Raw genomic sequence first — 15,845 nt, forward strand, 5'->3', positions numbered from 1 at the left:
GAACTCATGGCAGCATAAAATCCAAGAGTCATTTGCATGTTAAACAAAACAGTACATCCTTTGCTTCGAATATTGAAGTTCTATTCAGATCACACCCACCAATTTAGATAAAAGATTAAAAGACCATGACGTGGAATGTTCCAAACCTTAAATTTACTACCATTGGTAGAATTTTTTTATATGATAATGACATAGCTATTACGTTGGAGATTGAGAACCCTCTGTTCTGTAAATAGCTACATAGCAGATGCCTCAACAAAAATAAGCTTAAACAAGCTCTAAAACTGATAGGAAATATCTTAAAAAAGCAACATAACATAAAACAAAAAATAAAATTAGAAATAAAAACCTTTGGGTGTTATTTGCAGTGTGATTTGGCAACTGAGAGTTTATACCATGATAAACTCAGAAACAACCATGTTAAACTCTTATATATATATATATTTTATTTTTTTTCTTTTTCTTTTCATGTATGCATGTTTTAGGGAAACATGCTAATGAAAAATTTGTTTAAACAAGCCATCAGGGTGACATACATTAGGTTGACTGGTTATTTGCCCGACTATCCAATGGATAATCAAGGATAAAGAATTCAAAGTGAACCCATTATTTTGACCACAATCACAGAAGGACAAAATTATAGATTATACAAGTTTAACTCCAATGAGAAGTTTAGTTCCAATCAATAGATATAACCAGTCATACTACTATGCCACTTTGGTACATGTTACATCCAGGCAATATATCAACTGCAGGCTGCTTCTTGATTTAATCTGATAGGAATTAAATCTCAGCTCTCTAATATGAAATCCAAAACAATGTTGCTAACTTCAGTTGATTAAACATGACCACCAGTTTTGATGCAGACATGATAATGGAGACAAAACAATGCATATGTAATGAGAACTGGCATACATGTTGTATCTTGGCTATCTAATATGCCTTAAACAGGAAGTTTAGCTTGTATTGATTTTATGTGATAACGGTCATCTTTTTTTCTCCTTAAAGTACTGCTGTTATGAAATCATCCTCAATCCATTATCAGAAGATTAAGTCCTGTCAGGTACATTTAAAATCTAATGTGTATTTAATAATGGAGTAGTAGTGTACTAGTGATTTCCTCTTTATTCTACCTCCCACCCCCTTTTATCATATGCACATGCCAATGATTGAATCTTACCCACAGGTGCCCCTGCTGGATCATAATTGTGAAATCAAGAGTACTGATTATGGAATGTATAGTGAGCGCACTGGCATATATGCCAAAATTTACTCGGATTTTACTGCCTGTAATTCCACTAGCTACTGATTCTATATCTGTGCTTGAGGCTGTTGATGGTTTTCTATTTCTGCCATTATTAGTCTCAAATTCAGCCACCGTAATCATTTATGGCAATCAGGTGCAGTTTAATAATTATATTTGAGGGTGCTTTGCATTTGTGAATTAACTAATGATATTGATATTGTATATGTGAAATATTCTGCAACAATTTCACCCAATGCTTTTAGAAACAAACTCATTTTTTTTATAAAAAAAATTGGTGCAGAACATTTGTATAAATACCAGAAGCAACTATGTAAAAATTATTGTTCATGTTTATATTCATAATTTGTTTTTTGGCATTTTTGACCTTCATCATCCTCTGTAGGGGCCCAGAGTGGCCAAGTGGTCTAAAGCGCTCTCCAGTACGAATCACTCCCATCTCACATCTGTCTGTGTGGGTTCAAGTCTAGGATTCGACCAATGTGGGTTTGTGAGAAAGCTTGCCAGTAGCTTCTCATGGGTCGGTGGTTCTTCCTGGGTTCTTCCTCCACCATTAATACTGGCTGCCATGCATAGCCTATCATGTGCTGAAAAATGGCATTAAACCCCAACAACAAAAAGTCTTCTAACTTTGCATAATCGTTTTTGACTCCACCTGGATGACTGACATTTGTGGCTTGCAGGCTTTCAGTCCATCAATGATTATGGCATAGTTTCCATTTTCTTTCACAATATATATTCTGTTACTAATAATAGTGCTAAAATTAGTATTCAATATGCACTGGGTTCAGGTCATTTTTATGTCCAGGGGTTGCCACTCAAATTTAAGTTGCAGATTAGCCTTTATATGGTAGTTATCTTCCCAGGATATCATTTCACTAATGGTAATGCATGAAACAAGAGTTGAAAATGCTTTTTAAAGGAAGTCTATAATTTTTCAGCTTGTGTTTAAAAATGTGAATATAAATTCTCTAGTGAATATAAAGCAAAATAAAATTAGAAAAATATTTGAAGTTATTTCTAGTAGTATATTTACAATAGTATTAGGGACCATGAATAGCACTATCTCTGGAATTGTATTCTTCCATCTGATATTATGTATATTAGTATCCAATCCTATTAGCATTGCAAGTTGTCAGTGTTCTGAATACTTTGATAACATATTTTTGCCATAGATTGATGTGATATCATGGTTGACTTGCACATCAATCCATAAGCAATCATACAGCTTGCTGATTGCTATTCCTCTTGATCATCAATCACTTATAAAAGTAATATTTTGTGATGGGAAAACCAGTGTGACCTATTGCCCAAGTCGCCTAGAGTGCAGCCTGCATGCATGTAACAAAAAATTATTTATTTCTTTTTTCTAATTAAGCTATACTATTGCTGTTTTAGGTTTACCGCCATGGAGATCGGAGCCCTATTGAGATTTTTCCTACAGATCCTAATATTAACTACACCTGGCCACAAGGAATCCCAGGATGGTTAACCAATGTAAGTTTGTTCCTTTATTTGAATAATTAATAATTTAAAAGTAGTAGATGGAGAATAATGAATGTACCCAGTATATGAATGGATAGATGAAAATGCATGTACCAGTATATGAATGGATGGATGTAAATGTATGTACCAGTATATGAATGGATGGATGAAAATGTATGTACCAGTATATGAATGGATAGATGTAAATGCATGTACCAGTATATGAATGGATAGATGTAAATGCATGTACCAGTATATGAATGGATGGATGTAAATGTATGTACCAGTATATGAATGGATGGATGTAAATGCATGTACCATTATATGAATGGATGGATGAAAATGTATGTACCAGTATAAGAATGGATGGATGAAAATGCATGTACCAGTATATGAATGGATGGATGAAATTGTATGTACTGGTATATGAATGGATGGATGTAAATGCCTGTACCAGTATATGAATGGATGGATGAAAATGTATGTACCAGTATATGAATGGATGGATGTAAATGTATGTACCAGTATATGAATGGATGGATGAAAATGTATGTACCAGTATATGAATGGATGGATGAAAATGATGTACCAGTACCAGTATATGAATGGATGGATGAAAATGTATGTACCAGAATATGAATGGATGGATGAAAATGTATGTACCAGTATATGAATGGATGGATGAAAATGATGTACCAGTACCAGTATATGAATGGATGGATGTAAATGCATGTACCAGTATATGAATGGATGGATGAAAATGCATGTACCAGTACATGTATATGAATGGATGGATGTAAATGTATGTACCAGAATATGAATGGATGGATGAAAATGTATGTACCAGTATATGAATGGATGGATGAAAATGCATGTACCAGTACCAGTATATGAATGGATGGATGAAAATGTATGTACCAGAATATGAATGGATGGATGAAAATGTATGTACCAGTATATGAATGGATGGATGAAAATGATGTACCAGTACCAGTATATGAATGGATGGATGAAAATGCATGTACCAGTATATGAATGGATGGATGAAAATGCATGTACCAGTATATGAATGGATGGATGAAAATGCATGTACCAGTATATGAATGGATGGATGAAAATGCATGTACCAGTACATGTATGGATGGATGAAAATGATGTACCAGTACCAGTATATGAATGGATGGATGAAAATGTATGTACCAGAATATGAATGGATGGATGAAAATGTATGTACCAGTATATGAATGGATGGATGAAAATGATGTACCAGTACCAGTATATGAATGGATGGATGAAAATACATGTACCAGTATATGAATCGATGGATGAAAATGCATGTACCAGTATATGAATGGATGGATGAAAATGCATGTACCAGTATATGAATGGATGGATGAAAATGCATGTACCAGTATATGAATGGATGGATGAAAATGCATGTACCAGTATATGAATGGATGGATGAAAATGTATGTATCAGTATATGAATGGATGGATGAAAATGCATTTACCAGTATATGAAAGGATGGATGTAAATGCATGTACCAGTATATGAATGGATGGATTAAAAAAATGAGTTTTGCTTGCAAAATAGTTTGCAACAGGCTCTGTTTTCTGCTATTATGGATCAAAGGTATGTGATTAATTTAATTTTACTTTATAACTATAAACTTTGGAGTCCGCTGTATTAACATGCAGTCTTTCACACATCCTAATATTATTCTTAGAATAATGTCTGGTGATTTAATGTAATTTCCATCTTTGTCTTCTGCAGGCTTCAGTATTATCCAGTTCATCTTAACTTTGATGTCAGCTTGCTTACACCTTCTTCCTATTCATGCATTTCTGTCTCCTTATCTGCAGTTTTCTTTATTATATGAAATTGTAGAAGTTTTTTATTGATTCACCTTGAGTGTAGGATAGCCTGTTTCCTGCCATATTTTGCCTTGAGTGTAGGATAGCCTGTTTCCTGCCATATTTTGCCTTGAGTTTAGGATAGCCTGTTTCCTGCCATATTTTGCCTTGAATGTAGGATAGCCTGTTTCCTGCCATATTTTGCCTTGAGTGTAGGATAGCCTGTTTCCTCCCATATTTTGCCTTGAGTGTAGGATAGCCTGTTTCCTGCCATATTTTGCCTTGAGTGTAGGATAGCCTGTTTCCTGCCATATTTTGCCTCTTGACCCCCATATCTTGATCCATCTGGATTCCTCAGGATTGTATTTTTATCATTACTTCTGATACAAATGATCATTTGTCCCTTGGGTAGGATGGCACATTGAGTTTGTGGTGCAATAGGGAGATTGACTTACTGTGTATATTTTTGTTTTTGTTGTCTTTTGCAGTCATCCTCTTGAAAGAGTGATATCAACTTTTTGTACCTTATGCCAAAGACCTGGATGTAAACCTGTTGCATCACAGCTATCTTTTCCTAAAGCAGCCATATATTCATATGTATTCTGTGTAGGCCTTTGACACTGACAGGCAGTATTCATAGTGTTACATGATTAGGCTCGAATAAACAGTAACACAGAAAGAGTGAAAACAACAAGCTTTTTAAAATGTAACAAATAATTTATTTTCCTGGAAAATTCTGTAAAAAATGAAAAAGGAGAAGAACTTACATTTTCAAGAATCAAATCCAAAAATAATCTGAAAATAATCCACAAATTAAATTACAAAAGTCCTAGTAATAAATGTTCTAATAATTTCAAATTCGAGTCCTGATGTAAATTCCAAGATGGATAATGATGACTTATGCTGTAGTCAGTACCGTGCTTATCTACAGTTCCTTGTAGAAATACAAATAATGCCACTCCGGTGTTGGAAATCCAAATTAAATTTGTAAGCAATGTCTTTACAAAATTTCTGTGTGAGCACTCCTCAAAATATTTCCAGAGAATAAAGAATCCTTTTGAAATCCAACTGATCTGAAGAAAATTATAGCTCAAATCTGGCTACAACAAATTAACTTGGCATTAGTATTCAAAGCCCAAAACTGAGAAATCTCTCTCTACACATCTTTACACAAATGCGTAGTTATGGAAAAACTTGAATTGCGATATGAAAGTGGGTGTGTGTGTGTCACATGATCATGTTTATATCACGTACACAGAATATGGTCTTGATTTACACCAATGATTTTATTCCAAGAATAAAATTTTTAAAAAAGTGTTTACTTTTTAACCCATGAAGTCCCATCATGACGTTGACAACAACCATTTTAAAATAAGATAGAACTTTGTTTACTAATTTTGAATCAAGGTCAGAAGTTAGATCAACACCTGGTGTTTATAAACTAACGGTCAAGGTCAAACAATTTTCTGAAAAAGTATCATCTCTAGTGAAAAAATTTACATTATAATAAAATAAAAAATTAAAAACTGACAAACAATTAAATAAAATAAATATAAATATATATTAAATCAGATATATGTTACAGTAGGTATTCTGTGTAGGCCTGTGACACTGACAGGCAGTATTCAGTCTTATTGGCATGATTGCTTGAGATAAATTATCAACTTGAATATGTTGCATGTTCCTTGAATCAAGTAGATATGCTCACTGATTCAATGGTTCAGCTAGAGTTCATGAAGTCCAAGATTTAGTCTGTTTCCAGCTAACATTTAAATCACCCTTGACAGAAATATTTTGAGTAGTTTGTATGTCAATGTCACTAGAGCCCTAAGTTATGCTGTTCTCAGTCAAGAATGTTTCATAGCACTTCCAACAGTCTTCCTATAGCCAGAGCAGTTTTCTGCTGTGCAAGGCTGTATGGTTTTTGTTTTGCTTGCTGGTGGCAAAGCATTGGTATTAATTCCTATAGAAGCAACATCATGAACAGTGTTACTTTCCTGTGATCAGGTTCTTGAAAATCACATGTCTTCTGCATTCGTTCCTTCATCGAGCTGAAATGTTGATATGATTCAAGTTTGTTCCCTGGTACGCCAGTGTTACTGGCCTCATTTTCACTGCACATCACAAAATATTTTCCTTAAAACGAGATTTGATTATTGTATTGTTTGGTTAGTAATGATGATTTTATTTTTGCCACAGAACATTCAGCAGGCAAACATCCAAACAGCCGTAAAATCTTGAACTTTCCATAAAGGAATGTTGCCTCATCTTTGAGGAAATTTGGAGGATTTCCTCGACTATCTTTTCCAGAAAATAGATTTCCATGTTTTTAAATTTAAAACTAAACAGTAATTTTGAATCCTTTTCACTATCTCTGCCTCCAGTGGAAATATTGATATTGTCTTGTTGTACCATAACAAGATAATTTAAAAGACATTTTGAGAATTTTTGCGAAACTACGGCCAGGCCCCATATTATTGAAACTTTTTGAAGTTCTGGGATTAATGTCCTAAAGCTTTGACAGTCTTTAGCTCTTGTAGACTGCCAAATTTTAGTGAGAGAAATAGATGAAAAAATAGTGTCAATCTGAAGTCCAGTCTATCTACCACAGCAACTAATTTGAAAGTTCCTTTTTTAATTACTGAAGAAATCTGAAATGGTTTGAACACTTGGCTGTTAAAAGGAAGATACGGTCTTAAATTCTTGGACTCTAAATTAGCCCAGTTGAGTGTCAGTCCCTTTTAGGGATATTTATTTATTGATATATTACAATCAGCATTATTTGAACACATCACAATGCATGATATATAGATGCACTACATTTTATACATGTGTATGAAAGGAGATAATAGAAAATAGATAAATACAGTAATAAGACCAGTTGCTATCAGAGTTTATGCACTTGCCACAAGAAGTCATGGTCCTGGGCCTTAAATTCCACTCAGGTCATAAGCTTAGATGAGAGCAGATGAATTTTAAGTCTTTCTTTCAAAAATCAGTCTCATATTACAGGTTCATATTTTTAAATACAAAATATAAATGTTGGGATATGATTACAGGTGGAATGTAGATGTGATTTAAATTTTTTTTTTGATTCTCTGAGGGCAGAGGGATTTGAATGCTCTCTTGCTTGTGTGTAACAGCATGATGGAAAAAAAGTAGAAAAAATTGAAAAAAGTAGGGGGATTCTGGTACTTTGCTGAAGACTCAGGTGTTTGAATTTGTGTTGGCATCTGTCCAAATCTCTTTTTCAGATCGGTATGAATCAGCAATATGAGCTGGGACAATGGCTACAGAAGAGATACGGTGGCTTCATCAGCTCAGATTACAAGGCATCAGAGGTGAGTGTTGTATTGTGTTTTTTTGTCCCACCTTTTTGAAAGAAAAAATGGGGAGTTTGTTCCTTGTATTCATATTTGCTGTCCAGGTGTCGTTGATACAGTTTGACCTCTGAAATATTCAAGTAACCAAAACAGCTTCATTCCATTGATTGGATGCAGCTAAAAGAAACTGACCGAGTCAGATTGCTTGTTATATTTGCCATGAAAAGTTGTTGAGAATAATCACAGTAGACAAGGGATACATCACGTGTATGTTTCTCCAAGGCTATATATAAACCGTTCACACACAAGTGTCCCATGCCATAAAACACCAAAACAAAACTAAGCAAACTCTAATTTTCAAAATGACCATAGGCTTTGATACAATCCTATGATGTTGGTTGAGAAACAGTTCGTCGATTTTATTAAATTAGAACATTTATGTCAGAAATATACAATCATAATATGCAAAGTCCTATGATACCAAACACTTTTACACCATTTTTCACTGTTAGGTTGAAATTAAAGTCGTAATATGCAAAGTCTGATGATATCAAATGATTTTTCACTGTTAGGTTGAAATTTAAGTCAGCTTATATTTATCTCTGTCCAGATTCAGGTCATAAGCTCAGATGAACATATGTAGTCCATTCATATTTTTCTTTTCAGAATTCAGTTCCTAAGCTCAGATGAAAATAATTTAAATTTAGGTCAACTTGTATTTATATCTTTTCAGATTCAGATCCTAAGCTCAGATGAGAGCAGGTGTTTAATGAGTGCATACTCCAACCTAGCAGGAATGTACCCCCCAAAGACTGAAGGGCAAATCTGGAATCCAAACATCACATGGCAGCCCATCCCAGTACACACTCAGCCACAGGAGGAAGACAATGTAAGATCCACATTTAATCATCATTATTTAATTCTTTAATACTGTACCTGGTCATAATATATATGGAGAACATCCATTACATCATTACTCCAGGAACCAAGCAAGAAAATGATGTTGACCTCATCTTTTGGCTGTTGGAGCAGCAATAGTGCTGAAAAGTCATCTGCTATGTCCTCAAACATGGTCAGGCAGGTGTCAAGAGCCCTTACAATTATCTTCCAGTTTGATCTTTTTCACGTGTAGGAGTAATTATTCAGATATTTCTCACCACAGGAAGTATAATTCTTGAATTTTCCTACTGATATTTTTTATTGTGTTATTTATCACATCGTTGGTACAAGGCTTGACACTAATAGACCCATTTCATACATTATGTATGGACACTAATAAACCCATTTCATACATTCAGTATGGACACTAATAAACCCATTTCATACATTCAGTATGGACACTAATAAACCCATTTCATACATTCAGTATGGACACTAATTAACCCATTTCATACATTCAGTATGGACACTAATAAACCCATTTCATACATTCAGTATGGACACTAATAAACCCATTTCATACATTCAGTATGGACACTAATAAACCCATTTCATACATTCAGTATGGACACTAATAAACCCATTTCATACATTCAGTATGGACACTAATAAACCCATTTCATACATTCAGTATGGACACTAATTGACCCATTTCATACATTCAGTATGGACACTAATAAACCCATTTCATACATTCAGTATGGACACTAATAAACCCATTTCATACATTCAGTATGGACACTAATTGACCCATTTCATGCATTCAGTATGGACACTAATTGACCTATTTCATACATTCAGTATGGACACTAATAAATCCATTTCATACATTCAGTATGGATACTATTTGACCCATTTCATACATTCAGTATGGACACTAATAAACCCATTTCATACATTCAGTATGGACACTAATAAACCCATTTCGTACATTCAGTATGGACACTAATAAACCCATTTCGTACATTCAGTATGGACACTAATAAACCCATTTCATACATTCAGTATGGACACTAATTGACCCATTTCATACATTCAGTATGGACACTAATAGACCCATTTCATACATTCAGTATGGACACTAATAAACCCATTTCATACATTCAGTATGGACACTAATAAACCCATTTCATAAATTCAGTATGGACACCAATAAACCCATTTCATACATTCAGTATGAACACTAATTGACCTATTTCATACATTCAGTATGGACACTAATAAACCCATTTCATACATTCAGTATGGACACTAATAAACCCATTTCATACATTCACTATGGACACCAATAAACCCATTTCATACATTCAGTATGAACACTAATTGACCTATTTCATACATTCAGTATGGACACTAATTGACCCATTTCATACATTCAGTATGGACACTATTTGACCCATTTCATACATTCATTATGGACACTAATTGACCTATTTCATACATTCATTATGGACACTAATAAACCCATTTCATACATTCAGTATGGACACTAATTAACCCATTTCATACATTCAGTATGGACACTAATAAACTCATTTTATGCATTCAGTATTTGATCATTACCCACTTGAGATCCTCCATACATAAATATTTTGCACAGCATTTCATCCTTATAATATTATGGCAAATCAGCATCATGTTAATTGCATGCAGATGGTCTATAGTACTTAAAATTCATCTTTGAATTTCACCTTTCTTCTGATGCTATTATGATTATAATAATGCATATTTCTGATATGGATGCTTAATGTTTTTGACCCATTGTCAACTTTACTGCGGTCATGCAGGGATGGTGCTGGCTTTAAAAATGTTGTCGCCCAAAAAATTGCCAAATTCAATATTTTTTCACCAATTTTCAAAAAATGTTGCCATTTTGATATTACATTAATTTCTGTTAATATCAGCATCCTCATGACCAAGGTAATATTGGGGGGGCTGAAAATTAAATTGAAATTTTGCATACAAGTGGAATTTGTAAGAGATGACCTGTCGTCAGTGACTAGGATTTACACAGAGAATTTTGTTTGGAAATTTTGATTAAATGAAGACAACTAGTCTGAAATACACTTGTATATTGACAACTTACATTTGTGTAGTACACTCCACAATGTGTTAAATAATATACATGCATATGAAAAATCCATGAATTCATGTATTTGATCATATGTGAGAAAATTCACATACCAGTCAAATCCCATTTGAAAATGCATCTAAAATGGTATTCCTCATTTTGAACTATCTCTCATTGTCCACAAACACATTTCTCAAAACAATATACTCTGATATTTATTATCCTAGTAGAATGTGGCTGTATAGTTGTTTATGTTACATGTACCTGTACTTAAATTGGGCTAGACTTTGGTCAGCCAGAGACAACTACCATGATGTTGAGGCTGCAGAGGGGATGCAGCTCTTCTTAGGGAAATGAAAACATGAGAACAAATTAAAAAGTTGAACATTCTTGCGAGATGTCCCACCTTCATTTAACTTGACAACCAGATATCTATTGTTTCAAAATATTGGAACTTTAATTGGGATTTTAAACTGCCATTGGTAGTGATCTTAAGCATGAACATTTTTGTTGCAAACAGGTAACTATCACAGTCCAATAAATATGTTCCAGCCACTGTGAAAAATGAAACAATGCATTTATTTAGGATCATTACAGTATACAAGTACTAGAGGTAGCCAGCTTTATCATGCATATCAAAGCATGTACATTGCAGTATACAAACAGTATTAGAGCTAGCCAGCTTTATCGTGCATATCAAAGCATGTACATTGCAGTATACAAACAGTATTAGAGCTAGCCAGCTTTATCATGAATATCAAATCATGTACATTGCAGTATACAAACAGTATTAGAGCTAGCCAGCTTTATCATGCATATCAAAGCATGTACATTGCAGTATACACACAGTATTCGAGCTAGCCAGCTTTATCATGCATATCAAAGCATGTACATTGCAGCATACAAACAGTATTAGAGCTAGCCACCTTTATCATGCATATCAAAGTATGTACATTGCAGCATACAAACAGTATTAGAGCTAGCCAGCTTTATCATGCATATCAAAGCATGTACATACATGAAAAATTCAGTGGACAATTCTTGATGAAATTTACCAATTATAAAATACATATTCAGAAAAATTCACTGTAAATCTCTTAAGAAGGAAATTGAGTTAGATATCAGCACATGTTCACCAAAACTTTGTTTGAAATGTGTGTTATGTTATAGTTTCAGGATATGAGTAAACATGTTATTGTGGACTTTTTGACCTTGGAAGCTGTTGAAGAGTTTATGATGACAGATTTGATGGGGTTATTTCAAAATGATGTTTTGAAACTATCTTAGTTTTTCAAATAAGGGATAATTGACTGAAAATTATTTATCCCAAGCATAAACATCAGTCTTTGAGGAGACAAATAGCTGTGATCATTTGTGTGGATTTATTCATTTATTTCAGTTCATTGGAATTACAAAGTGCTCAGATATACACTTTCATTTGAGGATTGACTGTTTATTATGAAACAAATAAAACTCACATGAAGCACGTGTTAGCATCTAATATCTTCCAGCTGATCAGAGCTGTGAATTGATGTCAGTTGGCGATCTTTTCTCAGACTGTATTGTATTATTGTACCATACCAAATGAAATTCAAAATCTGATTAAATAAAAGAATATTATTAAACTATGAGTTTCATTAACTGTGTATGCAGTTGAATTTAATTATAAGGATTGGTCATCTATTTTTTTAATTGAATGAAGGATGAAAAGAAAACTGGTGTGCAAACCTCTCTGTGATCCGCTTCATCGATCGTAGTTTTCATGGCATTTTGTTCATACGTCGTTGAATTTAACAAATAAATAATCAATCCTTAAATGTTGTCAAGACAAAATCTGCTGTTGCTAATGTTGAATTGAATTGTCCATTGTAGATCTTGGTTATGGGCAAGCCCTGTCCTAAGTATGACCAGTTGCTGGATGAGGCCTTGAAATCTCACCAGATCTCAGAGGAAGAGAAAAGAAATAAAGTAAGTTCCCCACCCCCATTTCATTGACCAACTGTTTCAGTATGCTGGAGAATTGTGATGGTACTGTGTATTCTGAACAATTGACCAAGCATCTACAGCTATTTAAGCATAAAATTGAGGAAGAAAAGATGAATATTAGATGCCTAATTTCCATTTCAAGCCTCTCATTTCATTAAGTTTTTTTATAGGCCCTCCACCCACCTCCTTAGTAGAATTAGCTGTTCTGATTGCCTCAGGGTCCATAGCTGTCCTTAAAAAGCCCTGAATTCCATTGGCATTCTGGAACACCTTGAAAAAGGCTTAAATTTTAATACAATCCTGTCAATTCTGTCAGGAAAACATTGAAAAATGAAAACTGATGCAATCAAAAAGATATTGTGTGATCTCAAATGAAATTTTCATGATTTTAGGTAACCAATGGTTTTGCCTGATTAAATTAACTTTTGAATCAAATATTGGCATTGGTTTGATTGCCCTTCAACATACATGTGATTTTACCTGCAGTAGGACAAAAGTACCATTTTAAAAATGGTCTAGCATCTATATTGCTTTAAAACAATATATAATTAAATTTTATAACAAAAAGTATCGGATATTTGTGCATATATTCTCCCCATATTACAGTAACCAGACATAACCAGTCTGTTAGAAACTGGAAATGTAATACCAGTGCAGTCAGGTTACAGAAGCTGACCTGTGTATGTAACAAGCTGTTAATTGCTTACCTTATTGTTGTAATCTGGAGAGTTTATGGTCAAATGAAGTATGTTTTATGAGGTTTTAAAGTAATAGAGGTCATTCATAATGGCTTTCAAGTCTTTAAAAAAAAATCAGCTGACCTTTGATTTTTTTTCGTGTTGTTGAATTGTGCTTTTGTTTATATAGAATATTTAAGGAAGTTGAGATATGTTTTAGTTCATGTCAGAATGCCAAAACATAAGATTTCTCACATTAATAGAAAAAACATACATAGGAATATGAAACTTGGGACTAGATCGTATCTAACTCTGATACCTTCTCCTCATTATCATGTTGGCTTGGAGGAGTATCGGATAACAGTCTGCAACTTTAAAAACCCAGTCACAGATAAACTAAATTTTAATCTTTATTGCATGCTAAGTCAATGTCTTTCTGTACTCTCCATACTGGTTGTTTTGTGGTTGCCACATTCCAGTGCTGATAGAGAGAAAACATTCTCCATACTTCTCAAAAAATAAAATTATTCAAGGTGAATCTGGACCAGAAAAGCTTTGTCAGGACAAAAGGGACAAGTATATTCTTCATTAAATTCGTCATCATTGTATGATTATTTCATTTTGTGTTCATTCTATATGCTTGATCAACTGGACTGTATAAAGCTACAAGGTCACAGCTTGGAGTAAACACTACTTGTACTCTGAATGGTTGCTTTATACAGATTGGACTGCAATTTGATCATGAATCATTCAAGTTTGTTTTGCATGCATTGATTTATACCTTGTACACATTTAACAGGGTACAAAGACCATGTGCTCATAAAGACTAACTCTTAATGGTCTCCTGAGTGGTATCATGCATTTTCTTTGCATCAGAAAATTCGACTGTAGATCGTTCAGATTTTTGGCTTGGAAAAATTTAATTCTTCATAGGCTTTTGCATACCATTTGCTCATGTTTAATAAAGATACTTTGTTTCAAATTTTATATGTAGTTTTTCTGACAATTTGAACTTGAAAGGTCAGCTTCGATAATTAAATGGACATAACTAAAATTTTAATCCTTAGAGGAAGGAATTTTCTCCCTAGAGATAGCTTGACAGTTTTTGTGTAGCACTTAAAACAATGCAGGATTATATCAGTAGAAGATGTTTATCAATGATAATTCATTAAATATTTTCTGAAATATTTTGTGGATTTTTTTAAACATTTATTTGTTAAGAGATAAGAAATGACTTAACAGATTTGCAATTAAGACTGTCTATTTAGACAGATTTGCAATTAAGACTGTCTATTTGGACAGATTTGCAATTAAGACTACATGTATTTTGACAGATTTGCAGTTAAGACTACAGGTATTTAGACAGATTTGCAATTAAGACTGTGTGGTTAAACAGATTTGCAATTAAGACTGTGTATTTAGACAGAACATGTATTTAGGACAATAAGGTATCTCTCTGCCTATGATCATTAAAAAGTTTGCAAGTTATGTTCATCCTTTTCATCTGGTTTTATGCAGTATTATTTGAACACTCGTACCCATCTGAATTCTCAATACTTTCATATTTTTTTTGGCATGCACAGATTTATACATTTATTAATTCATATTTAACAGCATGCTTGTAATTCAGTGGTCAGAGGATTCAGTGCACTTGGCTCCAATCTCTTCTGTGTTATAGCCAATTCTGTGTTAAATGTGCTGTTAACCCCTATCAGTCCTTCCACTTCCACCAAACCAAATTATGCAAAACACCATGTAATCAATAAAGCTGTCCTTTAGGTTGTCTGGTGCTGTTTGAAGATAGCCATGATAATTGACTTAAACTGGTCCGACCCCTGAGTAGTTTCTGTAAATAGGTTAACCATAAAGTAATTGGACACGTGGTTGGTTGCTTTGAACAGTTTAAATTTAGTCATAATGATTGACTTCAACTGGTCAGATCCCAGAGTAGTTGCTGTTTGCATGTTTAAATGTAGTCATAAAAATTGACTTGAAGTGGTCGGATCCCTGGGGTGGTTGCTGTGTACAGGTTTGACTATAGTCATAGAGAATAACTTTAAGTGGTCAGATCCCTGGGTGGTTGCTGTGTACAGGTTTAAATGTAGTCATAACAATAGACTTTAAGTGGTCCCACCCCTAGATGGTTGCTATACATAACTTTTACTACAGTATTACATCAGATTTATTGCTAATTCAGATATTTTATTTTTATGTGTTGGTGCAATGTGGGTCTATGTACGGCTTTA

At 33.8% G+C, this 15,845-nt stretch overlaps 1 protein-coding gene across 1 annotated transcript in view; it reads left to right on the top strand.

The window, feature by feature from the left end:
• LOC149776218 (prostatic acid phosphatase-like) overlaps positions 1-15,845 on the top strand; it is a 50,167-nt gene that overhangs the window by 9,773 nt on the left and 24,549 nt on the right. The window contains exons 2-5 of the mRNA XM_089942607.1: positions 2,663-2,761; positions 7,858-7,944; positions 8,660-8,815; positions 12,809-12,904. Coding sequence (XP_089798733.1) covers positions 2,663-2,761; positions 7,858-7,944; positions 8,660-8,815; positions 12,809-12,904 — 438 coding nt within the window. The remainder of the gene's footprint in view (positions 1-2,662; positions 2,762-7,857; positions 7,945-8,659; positions 8,816-12,808; positions 12,905-15,845) is intronic.

This window comes from Sinohyriopsis cumingii, chromosome 18 (assembly GCF_028554795.1).
Source record: "Sinohyriopsis cumingii isolate HCF-2022 chromosome 18, ASM2855479v2, whole genome shotgun sequence".
Taxonomy (NCBI): Eukaryota; Metazoa; Mollusca; class Bivalvia; order Unionida; family Unionidae; genus Sinohyriopsis; species Sinohyriopsis cumingii.